This window comes from Mustela lutreola, chromosome 2 (genome assembly GCF_030435805.1).
Source record: "Mustela lutreola isolate mMusLut2 chromosome 2, mMusLut2.pri, whole genome shotgun sequence".
Classification (NCBI taxonomy): Eukaryota; Metazoa; Chordata; class Mammalia; order Carnivora; family Mustelidae; genus Mustela; species Mustela lutreola.
In genome coordinates, this window is record NC_081291.1 from 102,849,953 (window position 1) to 102,874,695 (window position 24,743).

The window sequence follows — 24,743 nt, forward strand, 5'->3', positions numbered from 1 at the left end:
CAGACCTCCGTCCACTGCCAGGTCCTTCTCCTCCCTCCCCACATAGAGACAGTGCTTGTGGGTCCGAAGCCTGAGACACCTTCTCTCACATGATGTATTGGTAGTGTTTGAACGAAAGCCGCTCCTTCCAACTTGAAACACTCTTTTATGACAGGTCAAAGACACATACATTCCTAGCCTCTCCCACGTTTCTGGCCACATCTCGGTTCTCCCATCTGGTGGATGCCACTGTTACTGAGCCAGTCGCTCCGATCGTTCATGGATAATCATGGAGGCATGCTTGAGCATCTTGGCTCCCTGTCCACATCTTTCAGCAAGTCCTGCAGCTCTGCCTTCAGTACCGATTTGGAATCTCACTCATTCTCAGAAGGTTCTCCTCTGGTCTCAGTCACTGGGGACACTACAGTAGCCACATGGCTGATCTCCCTCCTCTGCTCTAGCTACTACACAGCAACCAGAGTGATTCTGTACCAGTCAGTTACATTATGGAAACCGCTTCCTCTTCTCAGCCCTCCAAGATTATCCTCTGTCTAAATTCATAAAGGGAAACCTCACTAAATGGAACCGGGAGGCCAGAAGGTAGAGTGCTCATGCCAAACCCCTCCATGTCAATCACAGGAAGAATCGACTATTATCAACCCCAACAGAAGAATCTTCAGGTGGAGAGTGTCATCAGTGACAAGCCCAAAGAGGAAGGAACTCGATTACCCTAGACTCAGCCAATGAGAAACTGCCATCACCCAGAACTCTCGGTTTTCTCCAATAGAATTGCGTTGAAAACAACCCCTCCCAACTTCCTCCTGCTAGCGCTCAGCTTTGTTGGACTGATTTTTTTTTTTTTTTACAGTAGTTTGCTACTTGTCCGAAATTGCAATTCTCTGCTAGTCCCAAAGAAACCCATTTTGCTGGTAAAATAGCTGACTTTTACGTTTAGCGCCAACATCCCCATCATCTTTAGCGGTCAGGTTACATGTCACCTCCCCATAAATTCTCCCTGAGCTTGAACACCCAAGCTCCTCCTGATTTGTTCCAGGACCACCTGTATATTCCCTCCAAGAGCACTTACTCCACCGTGTCCCCACAGCGTTGGGAGCTCAATGAGGGCAGAAACTGTTTGTTGAATCCATCCCAGGCACAGGGAACCTAGTAAATATTCCATAAAGAACTGTGAATTACCCCCCCCCCCATATTTTTGGACGTATAATAGTAACAGATCAGGAACAAAATGCAAAAGAAAAAAAAAGGTCAGATACAATTCTGATCATTACTCGGGGACCTCTTTCTACATTGTAAAGAATCAGTTTGCCAAGCCTTGTTATTTTCTTGTAAAACGTTGCCCTGCGGCAAAAGTGAAGTTGTCTTTGTGTTTGCAGCAGGTGTTGTGCGCCGTCAAATACGCTGATTTCAGCTGTCATTTGGGGGACGACGTGGCACGCGGTGCCCGAGCTTAGGGACCCAAGTGCAGAAAACAGCGAGTGCAAGACCAGTTGCTTGGAGTGGCGACCAGCCCTGGCCGTGGGCCAGAGCTGAAGGCGAGGAACTGCGGGGTGGGAGTGCGGGGTGACTAGTTCGAGGCCCACACAGCTATTAACAGCTGTTGGCAGAAACTAATGCCAAGGGAGGAGTTTTCTAGGAAAGTGAAACTGAAACTTAAAGGGACAAAGTCGGCCTCACTCAAGTGGGGCGGGAGGAGCAGCGGGGGCAGGGGAGCGGAGCTGAGGATGGCTGCACCCGGCTCCTTCCCCCTGCGGGTCGAAGGGTCCTGGGGCTCCTACCCCCCGAAGAACTTGAGCACCAAGTTGCAGATGTACTTCCAGAGCGCGAGGAGATCCGGAGGCGGGGAGTGTGAGGTCCGCCAGGAGCCGGGCACCGCGACCCGCTTCCTGGCGTTCTTCCATCTAGACGCCGGTGAGGGGTGCGAGGGTGGGGGTGAGAGGGACAACCGTGGGCTTCCCGCGGGGTAACTTGCTCCTGCTGCAGCCTTGGGGGAGGGAGGGCGCCCGAGGGGCGAGAAGCACTCCCAGGTGCTGCCGGGAGGTGGCGGCAGAACCGCGCAAGTGAGTTCTGACGCTGACCCCGCGGCGGGCGGAAAGGAGCTGATAGGCTGCTTGCCTCACCTCCTTTTTACATGGCTGCCAGCCTGGAGCCTTAGGGGCCGAGCTGTTCCGTCGCAGTTGTTTTTCATTCTGTTAAAGCAGCTGTTCAGAACTCCAAAGGTTGAACTCCAAAGGTTCCCTCACCGTTGTAAGGGAAGAGGAAGTTTCCAGGGACAGTCACATCTCAACTGATTCCTGAGGGCCAATCGGGGCGGAATAGGCGGGCGGACTCCTCCTGAACAGGTGCTGGGGCCAGGAGAGCACCGGGCATCTTCAGCAACACGCAGGGCGCCCTCGGGGAGGTTTGGGTTGAGTGATGACTTTGCTAATCTCTGTACAAGCAAGATCTGTCGACGGGGGCCTGGGAAATTTCAAAAAGCCAAGAGGGGCGGGGGACGCCTATATTTTAAAAATCTTAGGCACTCTTATTAAACCTCCTTCTTGTGAAGTGCTGGGGAGGAAGTTAACGCTAAGAAAAAGTTGGGTTGAGATGGTAGAGGGCCTTGAATGACACCATAAGGACTATGAACTACCCCCCCCTTCCCGAATAGGCAGAGGGGAGACATGTCCAAGTACACCAGTACACCTTAGGGAGATAAATCTGGTTGAAAAGAAGTACCTTGACTTCTGTTGGAAGAGACCCTGGAAATCACAACTTTCAGGAGATTCATGTAATGTTCTAGGTGAGGACAATTGAATCCTTGAGCAATGAAAATCAGCGTGGGGCTGGAAGATACATATTCGTGTACATATTCGTGGATTTGGTAACTGAGGTCAATGCTCAGAGAGAGAGGGACAGAGAGGTAGGGAGAGGGAGAGGCCCCCTTTCCTTCAGTTATTTTTTTGGAGACAAAGGTATTAAGGAATGTGAGGAGTTACGGGGATTTTCCCACAGGTCCTGAGATTCTTCATGTTTCTGGGGTCACTTGGAGGAGGTACAAAATTGCTGCCTAAAAGCACAGTGGGTGTAAATATAGAAGGTTACTGGAGGGCTGTGTGCTGTTGATGAACATCCGGAATCTTTGTTGGGGGTGTGCTGGTACCTCTTCCCTCAGTGTCAGGGTGGTTCTCAGACTGGAGACAAGGGTGACATTCTGAGTTGATGTGGGTTTGGAGTTTTGAGCCCCCGCCTTACAGGCGGTTGAGCAGCTGAGTTCCCCACCCTCCTTGCTGTTGCCTTTAGGAGAGGGAAGATAAGTACCCACCCAGTTATGATCTGCTGGGTCCAGACACTGCCAGATCTGTAGTGAGAGGCCTGTGAGCTGCTGTTCCCAGAGGGTGTCCTTTTTCCTTTGGAATCTCATAGGAAAGGATGTGGACAACCCCTGATCCTACCTTCCTGCCGCAGGATTTAGAGAAGCATTTGAGCCAAAGGAGAGGCAATGCGGCTAACCTGAGAGAAACTGGAATGCTCTAGGCAGAGATCCAGAAGGGAAAGAATGAAACCCAGGGAGGAGAAGGGTCCACAGCTAAGTGTGTTGAAGGGGAGGCCAGTTGGGGACAGGAGACCTACTAGGCTCAGAGCCCTTATGAAAACAAAGTACCGGGTTTTCCAAGGACTAATTTCACTGAGGAATGCTCAGAAGGGCTGCTGTGCAATGTCAGCCATTTCCCCTCGATTTCATTTTCTTCAAGGAGTTTTACCACTTTGATTGCCAGCCATCAACATCATATAGACTTGGCCCTTAGGGACACTTACTTCTTCTTTAGAATCCCATTATCCTCCCCAGTAGTTCTCAAATTGGGGACACAGACCTCTGTATCTGACTCACAACAGACTAATCAGACCCATTCCCGGCAGCCTCAGAGATTTTGGAACCCCAGGTGCAGGTGAGTGGGAATCCATGCGTTTAACCAGCACCATGGTGATTCTGGTGTGCTAAAGTTTGGGAAGCCCTGTTGTTTGTTGCCAACACTGAGTGAAAAAGAAAAGGGAAATAATCAATAGAAAATACAAACAGCATAAAAATACCAGCAGTGCAAAGTACACTTTTGTGTCGATGACGTCCTTCTGTTCTAGCCCCGAACGCAGAAATGGTTGTTCCTTCCTCTCATGGCCCAGCCCACCTCCCCCTACCTCCATCCCCAGGCTGCTCCAGGACCTCTGTTATGGTACCCCAGCACAGATGACTCAGACTTAGAACAACTCAAAACGTTTTATGGACAAGGGCCCTGGGATGGGGGGGTGGCAGGAAGTGCCTATTCAGTTTCAGTTTCCTACCAGAGAAGCTATTGCCCCAGCACAATGTGGCCAGAAATTTGCTGACAGTGATCCTCGTTCTCCAGCAGGGATTCCCTCCCCCAACCCCCTCCCACAAGGAAGTGGCTTTACCAGGTGGGCCACCGTGTAGTGCGTTTTTCATGTGATTCATGTAGTTAGAATGAGCCCAGCAGCACTGCTGTGTAGAAATAAGTGTATAGCTGGGCCGCCTGGGTGGCTCAATTGGTTAAGCGTCTGCCTTCGGCTCAGGGCATGATCCTGGGGTTCTGGGATCCAGCTCCAAATGTACTCTCTGCTCAGCAGGGAGCCTGCTTCTCTCTTTCTTTCTCTGCCTTCCACTGTTCATGCTCTCTCTCCTTCTCAAAAAATAAATAAAATCTTCAAAAAAAAAGAAAAAGAAATTAATGTATGGCAAGCAGAAGTATTTGGAAGCTGTATCTTTCTCTTAAATAGTTCACTCAACTTCTTCGAAGTCCAGTGTACATTGACTTAGAAGATGTTAAGTCCTGTTTTAGATGTGTGCTTTTATCCTCCTTTTGGGTCATAACTTGGCTTCTGTTGATTGTCCGTCTCTTTGGGGAAAGGGAATCCATCTCCTCTTTAGGTAAAGTTGAATGTCAGTGGTCTGAGGTTGGTGTGGAATGTCAGTGGTCTGAGGTTGGTGCGGAAGGGAGACTGTCCACATGGGGAGGGGTGGCTGGACGTCAGAGTTTCAGCTCTTTTTCCTTCCAGATTCACCTTGTCTTGGTTGCGGGTCACTTAACCCCTATTGCTACTGTCTGCTCTCTCGAAATCCTGGTGCCCTGCGTGATTGTGCACGATCTCAGATCTTTTGCATTTGGATGCCTGGATAAGACTCTCCCAAAGTCTAGGGGGATTATAAAAGGAATGCATCACAGAAGCCCACGGCTCTAGACAAGTTGGCTTACAAAACTTGGCTGGTTCTCAGGCTTTAGGGGTCTTAATCCAATCCTCAGTCCTTTCACTAGCTTAGGCCAGCCCCGCAGGAGTCTGTGTGAAAACGGACTGCTCTCTCGTAAAGAGTGAAAGTAGAGTCTGGTGTTCCTTCTCATATTGTTTCTGGGGCCTGTTTCTAAGTTAGCATCTGGTGAAGACCTCACTTCTACCCTTTCATGGATGAGTGAGGTGGGAAAGCTCTTCCAACTCCTTCTTAGGGAAGATTCCCTATCTCCTCCACCTCTCAGACCACCCACCCGCACCCGAGTGCAGCACGGAGCCCAACATTCACGTCAGAGCCACGTCTGGGAGCAGCTGGGCACTCTCAAAGGTTCGCCTTCACCCGGAACCTTCGCACCTTCTGTGTTGACCATGCTTCCTCCTCTAAACTTACTCACCACCGCTTCTCCATGGCCTGGGATACACTGATTTTCCTTTTCTCTCTCTGGCTGCTCCAGCTTGTAATTATAAATTTACATTTGCATAGCCCTTGTGGGTGTTATAAAACACCTTTTAAGAGAGCAGACACCTTTTAAGGGAGGAAACTGACTCAAGAGGTTAAGGTAGTTTCTCAATGTCACTCATCTAGTTTTTTGGCAGAGTTGGAATTCAAATCCCAGTCTTTGGACTCTTATGTTCATTGTTCAGTTTTTTCACTACAACCCAGCTGCCTGCTATGCTAATTCTTTCTTTTCTTTTTCTTTTTCTTTTTTTTAAATCTCTCCCATCCCTTCTTTTCTACTCCATTGATTATTGGATGACTGGCTCTTACCATACTAGGTTAAAGAACTGAACGAAATACCTTTTTCACTAGGTCCCAAGCCATTGTGCTCATGGTCACTCAAATCACCTTCCTAAAACTCAGCTTTTTTTTTTTTTTTTAAGATTTTATTTATTTATTTGACAGAGAGAGACACAGTGAGAGAGGGAACACAAGCAGGGGGAGTGGCAGAGGGAGAAGCAGGCTTCCTGTGGAGCAGGGACCCTGATCCAGGGCTTGATCCCACGATCCTGGGATCATGACCTGAGCCGAAGGCAGATGCTTAACTGACTGAGCCACCCAGAAACACAGCTAAGCCCCTGAAACACAGCTTTCATCATGCCTTTTCCCAGCACCCAGTCTTCACTGTTCATCATTAGCCATGCTTTGATTATTTCTCTTCACTTGTAGAATAAATATTGTTACTTTTCTTAGTACCTACCGAGCATTATGTACGGTACGAAGTCCTTTATAATGTTTGTCAATTTAATTGATGTAACACCTATGTAAGACAGTGTTCATTAATTATTTGCTAATAGACAAGAAGACTGAGGCTTTGCAAATAAGACTTATTAAGGAACATTCCCAAGGGTTAAAAAAAAAATAATAGTAAGAGTAAAGATGGGGTTGAAACCCATGTCTGCTTGCTAAACTTTTTAGCTTTTCACCATGTAAGGACTTGCTTGGGAAACTGACCAAGCCATTGATTGAAAATGATGAAGCCCTATGGAAATCATGGAGTAATTTGGTGAATAAAGATTGCTTGACAGTTAGTTTCTTTCTCTTTCTTTCTTTCTTTCTTTCTTTCTTTCTTTCTTTCTTTCTTTCTTTCTTTCTTTCTTTCGTTTTAGTTCGGCAAAGAGTTCTGGAGACTAAGAACCATGAGTTACTATGGCCAGGAATAGGAACATTCCAGTTAACTGTCCAGTTGCCCACAGCCACAGAGGAAGTCCAGGATGTCTTAGAGGGGGACATTCCAGCAAAGGTAAGTGAAGGCATGAGTAAAGGGCAGCAGGGTGTTCTGCCAGGGTGTGTGGGAAATCACAATATGGAGAAGATAGTGGGATGAGAAGTATAAATCAAATTGGAATAGCAATCACCTGACAGATGTGGAGGGCATGAAGGCAGTCATGAGGAAAATATGGGATAATGAAGTAGGGGGGCACTTTTTGTTTGATTTTAGATGCGATTTGAAAAGTCTGAATTTACAGGTTATAATAAGGGTGGTTTGAGATGTAAATTTTTGGGTTTGGGTGATTTTAACCTGGAACTCACTCTGTTTTATTTGTACATCATTTTGAGGGGACAGCGACCCATACTACCTGTGTTCTCTCCTCGACTGTAAAATGGGACAGTAATCCAACCCTCGTTGGGTGGTGGATCTTTGTGAGGATTAAATGAGACAATCTCTGTAAAGCAGAAGGCACGGTGCTTGTTAATAGTAAACAATAAATGTTAAATGGGGAAAAGATTTAGGTCTTATCCCATCCCCCAGGCGCTTGGTGTTAATTGGGGTTTAATTTATTTGTGACTTGTTTTTACCCATGATTCTTGGGCAAAGTAGATGCGACTCCATGTGAGGTACGTTCAGTAGCATAAGTGCCAGAGCTTGATGATTGTTTCTGTGGACCTGATGTCTCCAGGTCCATCCCAGGGACAGCTTCTCAATGTAAAGAAATTATCAGTCATTTCTTGATACTACTCTGTTGTTTATTGGATTTCAGGAATCGGAGACCAAAGCACACATCCAAGAACCAGGTAAGGGGAAAGAAACAATATGGCTGACCTTCGCCAGCAGTTTTGCTTTCATTAAAGATAGCCCTTGCAGGGCTCATAGTTCTGTTCTTGACTTCACAAAGCAGCGTGTGCTCAGCCTAGAGATGCCATCTGTGTCCTCGCAGCCAGCTGTGCTGAGGGTGAGCATGGGGGGAGCCCCCTGAGATCTTCAGGCTCAGGTCCAAAGGATGGGAACAGCTCTCTCTGTGGGTACTGGGGACACCTTGCAATTGAAGGGAGGCAAAGAGGTGCCTGGGAAACGGGAATAAATTGACTCGTATTGCCCACCTTTGCCCAGCCAGCCATCGAGAAGCAAGGACGTATTGCGTCAGTGTGTGTCCTGTGTGGCTCAGTCAGTTTCTGAGCACTGGGTCTGGAGGGTGCCGTCCTCCGGGACCACAACTGGAGGGTGGGCAAAAGCTTCTAAGTGCTGAGTGGAGGATGTGGGTGCAGCAGCTCCTCTCATCCCATCTGCTGTAGGAAACAGCCTGCCACCTCGCAACTCTTGTGGCCTCTGCTGCTTCCCTAGTGTCTGGGTGTTGGCCTATAGTACCAACTGTCACTTCCCGAAGAAGCAGCTTGTTTTCCTGACTAAGCATCCTCTTGTAAGGGGGTTGGGGAAGATGGTGACCTGGGCTGAATGGCTGGGCAACAGAGATGAAGTGATTATGTATATCCAAATCTTAGGGAAAAGGAATTTCAAAAAAATGTGTAAATTATTATTTTCTAAAATTGACACTGTCTTGAGAACATGTTTCGATTTTTGCAACTTTCTCTTTTCAAAATGGCAGTTGGCTGAGAGCTGCCTTTACTTGGCAAACTGACTGGACAGGGATGCATGGATTGTTTTTACCTAACATGGAGGCACTATTCAGCTGTAGAATATAGGATGTGTGGTTTTCTTAAGCTCATGATTCCATGATTCAGGACACCTGGGTGGCTCAGTCAGTTAAGCGTCTTCCTTTGGCTTAGGCTATGATCCCAGGGTCGTGGTATTGAGTCCCTGCATCAGGCTTCCTGCTCAGCGGGGAGCCTGCTTCTCCCTCTGCCTGCTGCTCCCCTGCTTGTTTTCTCTCTCTCCCTCTATGACAAATAAATAAATATAGAAGGGAAAAAGAAAGCTCATGATTGTTATAAGAATATTTTGTCTGTTTGGAATAACTCCTGCTTTCTGTTCTTCAGATATGGAACAGGCTCACGTAACTCCCAGTGTTCATGGGGACCCCCCTGAATCCTTAGCTATTCTTTACAAAAAATTTTTTTAATTAACATATAATGTATTATTTGCCCCAGGGGTACAGGTTTGTGACTTGTCCAGCTTACACACTTCACAGCATTCACCATATCATGTACCCTCCCCAGTGTCCATAACCCAATCACCATCTCCACAATCCCTCTCCCCCCAGCAGCCCTCAGTTTGTTTTGTGAGACTAAGAGTCTGTTATGGTTTGTCTCCCTCCCAATCCCATCTTGTTTCATTTTTTCCTTCCCTAACCCCCAACACCCCCCAACTCAGCCTCTCAACTTCCTCATATCAGGGAGATCATATGATAATTGTCTTTCTCTGATTAACTTATTTTGCTCAGCTTAATACCTCTAGTTCCATTCACGTCGTTGCAAATGGCAAGATTTCATTTCTTTTGATGGCTGCATAGTATTCCATTGTATATATATGCCACATCTTCTTTATCCATTCATCTGTTGATGGACATCTAGGTTCTTTCCATAGTTTGGCTATTGTGGACATTGCTGCTATAAACATTGGGATGCACATGCCCCTTCAGATCACTACATTTGTATCTTTAGGGTAAATACCCAGTAGTGCGATTGCTGGGTCTTAGGGTAGCCCTATTTTCAACTTTTTGAGGAACCTCCATGTTATTTTCCAGAGTAGCTGCACCAGCTTGCATTCCCATCAACAGTGTAAGAGGGTTGCCCTTTCTCTGCATCCTTGCCAGCATCTGTCGTTTCCTGATGTGTTAATTTTAGCCATTCTGACTGGTGTGAGGTGGTATCTCATTGTGGTTTTGATTTGTATTTCCCTGATGCTGAGTGATGTGGAGCACTTTTTCATGTGTCTGTTGGCCATCTGGATGTCTTCTTTGCAGAAATGTCTGTTCATGTTCTCTGCCCATTTCTTGATTGGGTTATTTGTTCTTTCAGTGTTGAGTTTGATAAATTCTTTATAGATTTTGGATACTAGCCTTTTATCTGGTATGTCATTTGCAAATATCTTATGTCAGTTGTCTTTTGCTTTTGTTGACTGTTTCCTTTGCTGTGCAAAAGCTTTGATCTTGATGAAGTCCCAATAGTTCACATTTTTATCCTTGCTTCTGTTGCATTTGGTGATGTTTCTAGGAAGAAGTTGCTGTGGCTGAGGTTGAAGAGGTTACTGCCTATATACTCCTCAAGGATTTTCACGGATTCCTGTCTCACATTGAGGTTTTTCATCCATTTTGAGTCTATTTTTGTGTGTGGTGTAAGGAAATGTAAGTTTCATTCTTCTGCATGTGGCTGTCTAGTTTTCCCAACACCGTTTGTTGAAGAGACTTGTCTTTTTTCCATTGGACATTCCTTCCTGCTTTGTCAAAGATTAGTTGACCATAGAGTTGAGGGTCTATTTTTGGGCTCTCTGTTCTGTTCCATTGATCTATGTGTCTGTTTCTGTGCCAGTACCATACTGTTTTGATGATTATAGCTTTGTAATAGAGCTTGAGGTCTGGAATTGTGATGCCACCAACTTTGACTTTCTTTTTCAACATTCCTCTAGCTATTTGAGATCTTTTTTGGCTCCATATAAATTTTAGGATTATTTGTTCCATTTCTTTGAAAAAAAATTGATGGTATTTTGATAGGGATTGCTTTAAATGTGTAGATTGCTCTAGGTAACATAGACATTTTCACAATATTTGTTCTTCCAATCCATGAGCATGAAACGTTTTTCCATTTCTTCATGTCTTCCTCAATTTCTTCCATGAATACTTTATAGTTTTCTGATTACAGATTCTTTGCCTCTTTGGTTAGGTTTATTCCTAGGTATCTTATGGTTTGGGGTGCAATTTAAATGGGATTGACTTCTTAATTTCCCTTTCTTCAGTCTTGATATTGGTATGTAAAAATGCAACTGATTTCTGTGCATTGATTTTATATCCTGACACTTTACTGAATTTCTGTATGAGTTCTACCAGTTTGGGAGTGGAGTCTTTTAACTTCCACATAAAGTGGAAGTATCACATAAAGTATCATATCACCTGCAAAGAGTGAGAGTTTGACTTCTTCTTTGCCAATTTGGATGCCTTTTATTTCTTTTTGTTGTCTGATTGTTGAGACTAGGACTTCTAGTACTATGTTGAATAGCAGTGGTGATAGTGGATATCTCTGCTGTGTTCCTGACCTTAGGGGAAAAGCTCTCAGCTTTTCCCCATTAAGAATGATGTTTGCTGTGGGTTTTTCATAGATGGCTTTGATGATATTGACACATGTACCCTCTGTCCCTACATTTTGCAGAGTTTTGATCAAGAATGGATGCTGTACTTTGTCAAATGCTTGTTCAGCATCTATTGAGAGTATCATATAGTTCTTGCTCTTTCTTTTATTAATGTATTGTATCACATTGATTGATTTGCAGATGTTGAACCAGCCTTGCAGCCCAGGAATAAATCCCGCTTGGCTGTGGTGAATGATCCTTTTAATGTACTATTGGTTCCTATTGGCTAGTATTTTGGTGAGAATTTTCACCTCTGTGTTCATCAAGGGTATTGGTCTGTAATTCTCCTTTTGGGTGGGGTCTTTGTCTGGTTTTGGGATCAAGGTAATGCTGGCCTCATAAAATGAGTTTGGAAGTTTTCCTTCCATTTCTATTTTTGGGAACAGTTTCAAGAGAATAGGAATAAATTCTTCTTTAAATGTTTGGTAGAATTCCCCTGGGAAGCCATCTGGCCCTGGGTTCTTGTTTGTTGGGAGATTTTTGATGGCTGCTTCAATCTCTTTACTGGTCATGGGTCTGTTCAAGTTTTTTTTTTATGTATTCCTGGTTTGGTTTTGGTAGTTTATACGTCTCTAGGAATGCATCCATTTCTTCCAGATTGTCAAATTTGCTGGCATATAGTTGCTCATAATGTGTTCTTATGATTATTTGTATTTCTTTGGTGTTGGTTGTGATTGCTCCTCCTACATTCATTATTTTATTAATGTGGATCCTTTCTCTTTTCTTTTTGGTAAGTCTGGCCAGGGGTTTATCAATCTTATTAATTCTTTCGAAGAACCAGCTCCTAGTTTTGTTGATTTGTTCTACTGTTCTTTTGGTTTCAATTTTGTTGATTTCTGCTCTGATCTTTATTATTTCTCTTCTCCTGCTGGGTTTAGGCTTTCTTTACTGTTCTTTCTCTAGCTCCTTTAGGTGTAGGGTTGTGTGTATGTGAGACCTTTCTTGTTTCTTGAGAAAGGCTTGTATCACTATATACTTTCCTCTCAGGACCGCCTTTGCTGTGTCCCACAGGTTTTAAACAGTTGTGTTTTCATTTTCATTTGTTTCCAAGAATTTTTTCAATTCTTCTGTAATTTCCTAGTTGACCCATTCATTCTTTAGTAGAATTTTTTTAGCCTCCATGTATTTGAGTTCTTTCCAACTTTCCTCTTGTGATTGATTGAGTGCTAGCTTCAGAGCATTGTGGTCTGAAAAAAGGCAGGGAATGATCCCAACTTTTTGGTACTGGCTATGACCTGATTTGTGACCCAGGATGTGATCTATTCTGGAGGATGTTCCATGTGCACTAGAGAAGAATGTATATTCTGTTTTTGTTTTTGTTTTTTTTTTGGATGGAATGTTCTGAATATATCTGTGATGTCCATCTCGTCCAGTGTGTCATTTAAGACCTTTATTTCCTTATTGATCTTTTGCTTGGATGATCTGTCCATTTCAGTGAAGGGGGGTTGTTAAAGTCCCCTACTATTATTGTATTATTGTTGATGTGTTTTGATTTTGTTATTAATTGGTTTATATAGTTGACTGCTCCTATGTTAGGGGCATAGATATTTAAAATTATTAGATCTTCTTGTTGGACAGACCCTTTAAGTATGATATAGTGTCCTTCCTCATCTCCTATTAGAGTCTTTGGCTTAAAATCTAATTTATCTGATATGAGGATTGCCACCACAGCTTTCTTTTGATGTCCCTAGCATGGTAAATTGTTTTCCACCCCCTCACTTTAAATCTGGAGGTGTCTTTGAGTCTAAAATGAGTTTCTTTTTGACAGCATATTGATGGGTTTTGTTTTGTTTTTCCTTGAAAGATTATTTATTTATTTATTTATTTGACAGACACAGATCACAAGTAGGCAGAGAGGCAGGCAGAGAGAGGAAGGGAAGAAGGCTTCCTACTGAGCAGAGAGCCCAATGAGGGGCTCAATCCCAGGACCCTGGGATCATTACCTGAGCCGAAGGCAGAGGCTTTAACCCACTAAGCCACCCAGGCGCCCCAGGTTTTGTTTTTTTTAATCCATTCTGATACATTGTGTCTTTTGATTGGGGCATTTAGCCCATTTACATTCAGGGGAACTATTGAAAAATATGAATTTAGTGCTATTGTATTGCCTGTAAGGTGACTGTTACTGTATATTGTCTCTGTTCCTTTCTGGTCTACTACTTTTAGGCTCTCTCTTTGCTTACAGGACCCCTTTCAATATTTCCTGTAGGGCTGGTTTGGTGTTTGCAAATTCTTTTAATTTTTGTTGTCCTGGAAGCCTTTTATCTCTCCTTCTATTTTCAGCGATAGCCTAGCTGGATATAGTGTTATTGGCTGCATATTTTTCTCATTTAGTGCTCTGAATATATCATGCCAGGTCTTTCTGGCCTGCCAGGTCTCTGTGGATAAGTCTTCTGCCAATCTAATGTTTCTACCATTGTATGTTACAGACTTCTTGTCCCAAGCTGCTTTCAGGATTTTATCTTTGTCACTAAGACTTGTAAGTTTTATTATTAGATGACAGGGCATGGACCTATTTTTATTGATTTTAAGGAGGGGTTCTCTGTGTTTCCTGGATTTTGATGTTCCCTTTAGGGAAATTCTCTACTATAATAAAATAATCTACTAGAATTTGCTCCAATATACTTTCCGCCCCCCTCTCTCTTTCTTCTTTTTCTGGAATCCCAATTATTCTAATATTGTTTTATTTTATGGTATCAGTTATCTCTTGAATTCTCCCAGTAGTTGTTTGTCTCTCTTTTGCTCAGCTTCTTTGTTCTCTGCCATTTGGTATTCTATATCATTAATTCTCTCTTCTGCCTCATTTATCCTAGCAGAAAAAGTCTCCTTTTTTTATTGCACCTCATTAATACCTTTTTAAAAAAATTTCAACTTGGTTAGATTTTAGTTCTTTTATTTCTCCAGAAAGGGTTTCTCTAATATCTTCCATGCCTTTTTTGAGCCCAGCTAACACCTTGAGAATTGTCATTCTGAACTCTAGTTCTGACATATTACCAATGTCCATATTGATTAGGTCCCTAGCCATTGGTACTTCCTCTTTTTTTTTTTTTTTTTTTTTTTGTGGTGAAATTTTTGGCCTTGTCATTTTATCCAGATAGGAATATATGAACAAGGGAATAAAGTACTAAAAGGGTGGCAAAGACCTCAGAAAAAAGTACACTAACCAAATCAGAAGAGGCCCAAAACCAGGGGGAGAAGAATGGGGGGAAAAAAGAAATAAAAATAAAAAATTATATATATATGTATATATACATATATATATATAAAATTGTATTATTTATAGATGAATAGAACATCTATTCATCTGAATAGAACAGAACAGAGCCACCCACTTGATTTTAGGTATATTTTGGTCTCTTAGAAGAAACTACCTCCCAAAATGTTAAAGAAAGAAAAACATATATATATATATATATATATATATATATATATATGGGTAAACACAATTAAGGAATGAAATATGACCATAAAGATGAAAAAATTTTTAAAAATTCCAGGAAAGGAATTGATCAGATAAGTTGGTTGGAAAAAGAAAAAAGAAGGAGGGAATGTGCTCAGGCTGGGAACTAAAACAAAGCCATGTGCTAGATTAAGGTATATTTTGAGCTATTAGAAGAAATTATATCCCAAAATTTTTTAGGGAAAAAAAAAACCTATATGTATACAAAAAAATAAGGTTAAATACAATGAAGGGATAAAATATGACTATAACAATGAAGGTTTAGAAAAAAAAATTTTTTTAAGAAATGTATTGTTAAGAAAAACTAGTTAAAAAACATTAAAAGAAGAAAGAGGGAAAAGTTAAAAAAAATAGAATAAGAAAAAAATAAAATTAAAAAAAGTTTAACTTTGCAAGACTAATGGATCATGGGGAAAAAGCCATGAATGCTATATGTTACTTTCCCCTAGATCTGGAGTTCTGCTGTTCTCCTTGAGTTGTGAACTTGGTCTTGGCTGGATGTTCTTGCTCTTATTCTTCCAGATGGGCCTGTTGTAATGATTCTCAAATGTCTTTGCCCAAGGCGAATTGCATCACCCATGCCAGGGGCCAGGCTAAGTAATCTGCTTGGGTTCACTCTTGGAGCTTTTGTTTCCTAAATGTTTTCCATAGAGCTTTGGAGGACTGGAATGACAATGGAAGCCTCCCATTCTCTGGCCCAGAGGAGTCAAGCACTCGAGGCTCCACTCCTTAGTGCACCCTCAGAGAAAAGCAGTCAATCCCCTCTATCTTCCTGGTCTCTGGCCATGCTTCCTGCTCATCCAGCCTGTGGCCAGGCATTTTTATCTCTGGTGCACAGCCCTGTTTGGGGTCTCCACACCCAGCAGATTCCTGCCATGCTGCTTCTCCCAGAGCAGCAAGGTGTGCCTCCCTGGATGTACCATTTGTGGGGTTCCTGCTTGAAGAACAGTGGCGTGAATGTGCTTTGGAACATGGTTTAAGGTTACCCTGATCTGAAATCTCACTCTTCAGCTCTGTCTCTGTAGTCGACTTCCCCCGCTCTGGTACCTGGCAGCTGTGCCACACACAGACACAGCTTTTTTCCCCGATCTTTCTGTGACCCTGCAAGACCTGAGACCACACTGTCTCCATGCGGGCTCCACCTCCGCTTAGCCTCTGGAGTGACGTCCCTCAGTGGAGCAGACTTCTTAAAGTTCTGATTTTGTGCTCCACTGCTTCACTGCTTGCCAGGAGCCATCCCCTTCCCCCACGGTCTATCTTCCTTTCGCTTTGGATTCATTTCTTTGCTCGTCCTACCTTTCAGAAAGTGGTTGATTTTCTGTTCCTAGAATTGCTGCTCTTCTTCTCTTCTATCTCCTGTTTAGAGTTTGTAGGTGTTCAGAATGGTTTGATAACTATTTAGCTGAACTCCTGGGATCTGATGTCATTTCAGACTGCTACTCCTCTACCATCTTGCTTCTGTCTCCCTAAATCCTTATCTATTCTTGGAAAATGCCTTATGTGCTGTACCCTCAAGCTCAATTTTAGACCAATGTGGTTTTATATTGGTACATTTATATCTGTACTATTTCCTGGGTCTAGACTTTAATCAAGTCTGTGTTTCTTATGGATTCATAGATTTTACCCTAACTCTGACTTAAGTGATTTGTCAGCACTGTTTCAGATATGCTTACAACATCAAGGATATTCTCAGGAAGAGCCATCCAGCCCCACCCCACCAATGGACTTTTCATTGTCCTGAGACTTTAGACTCATTTGCTGCCCTGTTTTTACATGACTCAGACTCCAATGATAGTACACAGCCAGGAAGATGGGCAGTCTTTAACAAAGTGTGTCATTGGCCCCTTTCAGAGATGTAAGAGGAGGTCCCTTGTCGCTTGGTTGCTCTACACTGAATCCTGACTGTGATCCTAAGGCTAGGACTCTTGAAGTTAATTGGAATGGTGTAGACAGTTTTCACAACCAAGCAAAATCAGGGTAGAGGTTGTTTCCCTAATAGGTCCCACATTTCAGGGGTGAGGAGAATATAGAATACAGCACGCTGAGTGCACCAGGCATGCCTGAAACCCTGGGTGTAAAGTTGAAGATGGGCAAGCAGTAGTCAGAGGAAGGACAGGTCAGTCAAGCCACAAACCAACACCAGAGGATGTGAGCACTGAGCTAACGTCCTGTTCCAGGCTAAGCTGAGTTGGGCTGGGTCTGCAAGGTGGAAGCCAACAATTGGAAGAACCCATTGAAGAGAGACATGCAAGAGCAGAGAGATACTGGTCACTTGTGGTCAGCATATTCTAGCTTTTTCAACTCTACATTTCCACCCTGGACTCTCTTCTAAATTCCAGACCTTGTGTCTGACCTTACTGTTGGAAATTATGTTAGAGCCACCATGTCAAAGCCACCTGTATCATCTTCTTCCTCAAACCAGTACCCTTTCTGGCTTCCTTATTTCTCTTGAAGTATACAACCGTCTGCCCATCACCTACTGGAAACTTCGGTCATCTCTCTTCTTTTAGCCTTCACATCTGTTAGTCACAGAGACTTAATCTTTTTTTTTTTTTAATTTTTTTTATTTTTTTAGGTTTTCATCATCTGTCCCTCCCTTGTGCCAGGCTGCCATTATTACCTAACAAATCCAACATGGCAGGAGCACCCTGCTTGGTCTCTCTGTATCTGATGTCCTTCTCCTTAAGTCTGACCAGCGCTTTTTATACTGCTAAATATCCTGTCCTTCTTATCACAGAAACCTTCTATAATTCACCCTTACTACTGACCACAACATAAAGTTCACACGACGTCCTGGATGAAGCCAACTTTTCTGACCTCATTTCTTACATCTACACACAAGTGCTCCTTGAGTTGCATCGGTCAGATCACAATTTCCTAAGGAGTCTGGCGCAGTCATGGCACTCTGCCTGTACTTCTGGGGTCCACAATCCCCTCTATCCCACTTCTCTATATCTAAACTCTAGAGAGCTTTCAAGATCTGCTCAGCTTCTCCTTTTCCTGAATCCTTTCCAGGGCAGCCCTGTCCCCTTCTATGTCTCTCGGACTCCTGGCTGGATTGATGCTTCCCTTTATTTGGCAGTTAAGCAAGCCTCTCTTGTGATGAAGCCCCTACTAGTCATAAAGTTATAAAACTATGTTGCTGGAAAGGCTGTTACCATTCAGTTCATCCAGGACTCTCCTGTAAAGAGACATGCCTGAGGTCACATGGCTAAAGAGTGGCTGAGTCAGGGGTTGAACTCAGACAACCTCACCATCAGCTCAGCAGTCCTTCAGCTTTGTCACACCTGTCTCATGGAATGCTGTGTTTTTATTGACCTTAAATTATTTTTTATTTGGCATGAGTGCATGATGTTACATCTGCACAAAACAGGAGTATGTGTCAGGGTCACCTAACTGCTATAACAAACACCCCTCCACATCAGAGGTCAGTGGGGTCAGCAGCTAGGGAAGCGGGGAGTCTAGACTGCTTCAGGTTCCTTCTATCCTTTGACAAGATTACTTTTGATATGCGGCCTCCAAAGTTACTGCCAAGGAGAGTGGAAATTCACATAAAGGAGATTTGTACTTGCCAGGCATGGAAGCGCAATTCATGCTTCCACCCATATTCCATTAGCCACATGAACTTGGCTGTGGGAAGTCTGGCAACTGTTGCTCGGAAAGAAAACAAAATGGATTTGGTGAGCATGTAGCATTTTACTCTGTCATGATAAACATTTACAAAATGTCAGATCCTTTCATCATTTTTCTTGTATACCTCCATTAGAAAATCTGTAAGTTTCTTATGTGATGTTTTTTGTATGCACCCCTCTCCACACCTCCAGTGCCTTGAACATAATAAGAGCCCTAGTTGAACAGTCACTTACAAAATGTCTGAAGATTATATCATATGCATCCTGGTGCACTGGGCAAGCCTAGTGTGGGATTGACTTGATGCATAGATGGAACTCAACGTAGGGCCAGCAATGGAGGGGAACAGACTGGCTGGGAGGATTCCTGATCCGTGAGCTTGATGTATGCATACAGCTCTCCAGACCATTTTATTTTCTATGTGTGTTCCTTAGTCATTCAGTGAGTATCCTTTCTTCTTCTTCAGCGAGGAAAACATACTACTTTTTGGAGCCTCAGGTGTTACATCATCAGATAGTCTCGCTCTCCTCCAGTGGCCCAAGCTGTAAGTCAGCAAACCCTATTGAGCCTCAAGTATGGGCCAGGTGCCAGCAATACAGGGATGAATAAACATGTCCCTTGCTTTGGAGAAACTGAGTTCCATAACTAAAATTAAGTGCTTGTTGGAAGCCTATGTAAAGGTGATGAAAGACTGTTTCCTCAGAGAGACGAGGCAGAAAAGGCCATAATAAAAACCAAACTTAACAATAATAGATGGTTAAGTGCTACATTTTATTTTTAACTAAATTAAGCGAAAAGCCTTCTCAGATCTTTTTTTATTTGACTTAGCCAAGAGATTGAAAAAGAAAGAGGACAGTGTCTTATGATAATTTGCTAAGACCATGTCAGACAAATATAACATCTTGTACCTCTTTTGTTCTTCTAAAATCAGATGTGTCAGAAGAAGTGGGTACAGAACTTTCTCCCAGTAGAAGATGGGAGAAAATGGAAGATACCTCAGAAGAATGTGAAAATACTTCATCTTCGGTTGCATTTGAAAATCTCAAGGCAAATGTAACCGATATAATGTTAATTTTGATAGTGGAGAATGTAAGTGGCCTGCCCAGTGATGCTTTTCAAGTGGAAGTATTACAGGATTTTGACGTTGCTGTAGTTACCTTTCCAACGCATGTGGGTAAGATCAAGTGATCACGCATTTGCCAATCTTCTTTGCGCCCCACTTTGGGATTTGAGACACCCAGCTAATTCAATGTTTCTGAAAGCTTGACTTTTTCTCTTAGTTTGTTAATAAGAAATTAATACAGGTTAATATAGGTGCTTTTTTATTTTGAAAGAGAAGCAAATTTGTTTTAAAACTAAATTCTGGTATGTTCAGTAAATCAGACTTCATCGTATGAGTGTGTGTGTGTGTGAGAGAGAGAGAGACAGAGAGACGGAGAGAAAGAGAGACAGAGATAACACACCCAGAAAGAAATCTAAAGTCTAAACTTATAGAAGTGATTCAAGCAGAAGAATCAGCATTTTCACATGCATTATCTCACTGGGAGAAGTAAACACTGATCTATGTTACCAGGCTGGACTTACTGGAATGCAATAATGCTGATAATGGCAGACACTCAGCTAGGGACACTGTAAGCCAGGCACTACACGAAGCTCATTGCATGTGTTAACTCATTGGTTCCTTTTAACAACCTTTTGACATTGTTACTACTCGCCATTTTACAGTTGAGGAGACAGAGGTGCAGAGATGCTAATAAATTCCTGGATTTGAACCCCATTGCCCACCTCTACATAGCCTCTTCCCTTACGTCCTTTCCTGTGTATTTGTCTTAGTACTTTCATGGTCATCCTGCATGCAGGAGAGGAAGTGTACGTGATGCAGGGAATGAGGGCTCTTCAAGGTGTGTGTGAGGAGTCATGTTCAGGAGGACCACGGAGTTTTCCAATCTGAGCCCTCGCTATGCCATGGCCGCAGCAGGAGGATGGTTGTGAAATCAGAATTCTAGCTCTGCCATTTGACTACTTCTCAGAGCTTATCCCAGTTACTCCCCTCTGTGCTTGACTTCTGTCCTCAATAGAGTGGAGGAAAAATGACCTACCTGATACAGCTTCTAAGAGGATTAGATGAGACAATGTGTGCAAAGCTCTTAGTATATCTCCTGACACATGGTAAAGACTCAACGAAGGGAGCTATTCTTATGTCAAATCCATAAGTATTTCTTATAAAGGAAAAACTAAGTGGACTTGCTTTTGTTCATTAATCGAAAATCTTGAACGCCTACAATGTGCCAGGCACTTGTTGAGGTGCTGTGAGTACAGGGATGAATAATTCTTGGTCCCTGCTCTTGAGGAATGCCTATGGAGCTGGAGACCCATATGTAAATGAAAAATGAAGACGCAAGAGAAGAAGCTGCCTGCTTCCACGTAAGTGGCAGGCTGTGGGGAATGAGAGGAAAGGGGACCCAAACAAGGTGGCTTGGTTTATACTCTAGTGGCCCTAGTCTCCCAGGTCCCCAATACACTGTTGTTTCCTGCCACTGTTCTTCTCTCTGCAGGAAAAGTTTCCTCCCCTAATCTATCTGCTAAACTCCTCTTTATCCTTCAAAACTCAGATCAGCAGGCACTTAACTCTGGCAATCCTTGTGGGATTCCCACTATTTGTCTTCCTGCCACATCTGACTCCACAATAGGCCATTTGTGTGCTTTCAAGACCCCCACCCCTTCCTAGATGGTAAATTTTCAAGGACTTATCATATTCATTTCTCTATCCCCAGATCCTAGCACAGTGCCTGGCTCATTGTGAGCCCACTATCGATATTTATTAATTTGAAAGAGATAAACAGGGTCAGTCCTGAAAGAGGAATAGGACAGGATTTTAAAAAATCCAAGAAGGGCATTTCAGGTACAGGTGGTTATATATAGCAAGGCAAAAGAGAATAAGGTTTTCAAAATAATGACTAGTTTTTGTGGCAATAAAGAAAATAAAAGGAATGGCAGAGGGTAACCAGAGGTGATGTTTGGAAATTAGTTTGGAGTCAGATAGCCAACCAAGGGCATTTTAAGGCTAGCTAAGGGAGCCATCATAGGTCTTGAGAAAGGAGGAGAGTGAGAGATTTATATTGCACAGAGAACACTCAGTAGGACGTCAAGGTGAGTGGGAGAGAGCTGTGCCTGTAGGAGGGACACAGCTCAGCGGCAGTACACCAGGTAAAACATTTACATGTGTGTTACTCTTCAGAGCAGGAGTTGTAAGTGTGTAAATTCTCATATAGAAATGAAGACCTTGCCTCTAAAAATTGAGCACTTAGCTATCTCCTTTATCTCAGTTAATATTCAGACAGTTTCTTCTGTATAACATAAAAGTATGATCATAATTTTCTGATGGATGGATGGATTGACTGATTGATTTTGATTTGTAGATGCTGTGAAATTTGTTGACAATTGTGTCAGGCATCCCTTCGTGAAACAACTCCAGCTTTCTCCGAGACTTCTGGAAGTGACAAGAACTATCAGGGTTGAAAACCTGCCACCTGGTGTTGATGACTATAATCTGAAAAGTTTATTTGAAAATCCTCAAAATGGAGGAGGGAGAATTGCCAGTATTGAGTGTTTGCCTGAAGAGAATTCGGCTCTGATTGAGTTTTTTGACAAAAAAGGTAATGTCTATGAGCCTGATTTTGTGAACCTACCTCACAGACTCAGCCATTTTAGCAGATCTTAACAGTTATCAGTTGAGTTCTGATGCATTTTATTTTTTAATTCATAAATTTCACTGGAAATCCAATTAGTAATCCTGTTCATCTGGGATATGATAGTTAATGAGTCCAGTGATTTCAACTTTAGAGAAGCAGGGCCCAGTTTTGAAAGATACAAGGAGATTCTCTCATGAGTCTCTGCCTTGAAAACCCCATAATTCTTACAATCTTTGAAATACTGTATTTAAAAAAAAGATGATCTGTGTTTTAGCTGTATACTTGGTAGAAATTCTCAAGTTAATTCCAATAAGGTTGGATAAAGAAATACTCAGAAACACATACACTTCCTTTAATGTGTCACTACTTCCCCTTCACCTGTCAGTGTCATCATTCAGAAATTAATAGGGGTGGTCCAGTGGATGTCCGCTGGATTGTTCTTCGTGGCACCCCTGTGAAAACCATGTTCAGCTGAACCTTAGGGAAACACTTCTGAGGGTTTTGTCGATACTTGATTGCCACTAGATTGCCAGTTCTCTGAGGCACATACAATGTCAGGTTGGAGATTCCACTTGATGTTCAGAGGTGAAGGCTGAGGAGTGGGAATTAGGGGGCCAGCCTCCTTAGGAAGAGAAGGAACAGTGGGTCTGGGACCAACAGGGGGAGCATAAGACACATCACGTGGTATTCCACCCACTGAGATAAACTGCTCCGTGGGGGATCCATGGAGGATCTGTGGAGGACACTCCCTTTGGCTTTGAAGAGTTGGGGAAACTGGGGTGAAGGTATGCTTTGGCTTAAAATGGAATGAAAGTCCTAGTATTCCTTGGGCAAGGGGACAAAAGAGGAGCTTCTGTCACAATTTCTTTAAATCTCCCAGAGCTTGGGCTTGGGCCCAGGCAGGGAGCTCCATAAAGCTGCCTACTCTAGAAGCGAGCCTCCCGTTTATGGTGGGGCTTCGGACCTTTTGAAGGCTAGGGGCAGTTGGATGTGTCCTCGGAATGTCTACATTACCCACGTAGGACTAATAATAGGAACTATTTAATTGGGGTGGTTTTATGCGGAGCCACACATGTGAGCAGTAGGGCACTCTCAAAGGCTCCCTTTCATCCTGACCTCTTTGTATCATCCGACTACGCCGACCATGCCTCCTCATCTAAGCTCATAACTCTGTTCTCTCTGATCTGAGATACACCGATTTTCCCTTTCTTTCTTTGGCCGCTCCTTCTTATAATTATGATTATGTTTGCATAGCTCTGCAGGGTGCTGCAAAGTGCATTCGCAGACCCTGGTCTGTGACTGTAATCCCTGTTCTACCATGAGAAACAGGCACAAAAAAGGGCAAATAACTTGACTAAGTTTACACAGCTAGTAAGTGACAGAGCCATTATTTGAACCTGGCTAGTCTGGCTAACCTATGCTCTTAAACTCTCCATTCTTTGCCAGTCATTTGCTCACCTATACCATTAAGGGTTCTTACAGGCTGTCTCACCCCTTACGATGGGTTATTAGTAAGGAGGCCAACTGTAGTTAAAGCTGGATTAAAAACACAGTTTACTTAGCAGTCTACATTTTATGTAGATTATTTGAGAGGAATAAGTTGAGCACTTACTCTGGAATTAATTTTGTTCAGTTTTACAAAATCTGATTCACAGAATCTTAAGGAAAAAAACTTTTATCTAATACCTACTCTAGGTTAGATCTTTTGCTGTGTTTTCTGCTACAGTAGCTCACTGAATCCTAGTAATGCCATGCATATTGTAACTTTTTCTTGAAGATGAGGAAACAGGATGGAGAAGTTAAGTCACAGTAAGGTGACATCTGTGATGGTTCTTGAGTCAGACAGATCAGAGTTCAAATCCTGGCTTTGGTGCTTACTAGTTTTGTGATCTTGGGCAACTTACTTGATTACTTTACTTTGTACATATACATCCATCTATCTACTATCTATCTATCGATAATTTACCGATAGATAGATAAATAGATAGATAGATGTATATGTGTGTGTATATATATATGTATATACATGTATATACATACATATATATAGTTTAGAGAAAGAGAGCACAGGTGGAGGGGCAGAGAATGAGAGAGGGAACCTTAAGCAGATGCCACACTGAGTGCAGAACCTGATGTGGGGCTTGATCTCACAATCCCAAGGTCGTGACTTGAGCTGAAACCAAGAATTGGACGCTTAACTGACTATGCCACCCAGGCACCCCATGCATGTTTTTATGGAAGTATAGTCCACACACAAGGTTACATTGGTTTCAGGTGGACAGCATAGTGATTCAACAACTCCATATGCTCTGCCCACAAGTGTAGCCACCATCTGTCACCCTACAGCGTGATCACAGTATCACTGATTCTATTCCCTATGTTGTCCCTTTCCTCTCTATGACTTAGGCGTTCCATAGCTAAAAGCCTGTATCTCCCTGTCCTCGTTATCCATGCATCACAGTGGCTGCACCAATTTACATTCGACCAATAGTGCCTGAGGGCTCCTTTTTCTCCACATCCTCGCTGACACTTGTTACTTCTTGTCTTTTTGATACTAGACACTCTGATTGGTGTGAAGTGATACCTCACCGTAGTTTTGATTTGTATTTCCCTAATGACTAGTGGTGCTGAGCACGTTTTCATGCATGTCTGTTGGCCATCTGCATG

General features: G+C 43.1%; 1 protein-coding gene across 3 annotated transcripts in view; it reads left to right on the top strand.

Annotated features, from left to right (window-relative positions):
* The first annotated feature begins 1,640 nt into the window (after positions 1-1,640).
* Positions 1,641-24,743, top strand: part of PARP14 (poly(ADP-ribose) polymerase family member 14) — a 53,922-nt gene continuing 30,819 nt past the window's right edge. The window contains exons 1-5 of one of the 3 annotated variants that reach the window (XM_059162843.1): positions 1,641-1,908; positions 6,886-7,019; positions 7,759-7,792; positions 19,316-19,558; positions 21,804-22,040. In XM_059162843.1, coding sequence (XP_059018826.1) covers positions 1,722-1,908; positions 6,886-7,019; positions 7,759-7,792; positions 19,316-19,558; positions 21,804-22,040 — 835 coding nt within the window. In that variant the 5' untranslated portion in view covers positions 1,641-1,721. Of the gene's footprint in view, positions 1,909-6,885; positions 7,020-7,758; positions 7,793-19,315; positions 19,559-21,803; positions 22,048-24,743 lie in introns of those variants that run through there. The other 2 variants (XM_059162842.1, XM_059162844.1) reach the window with 2 other exon arrangements.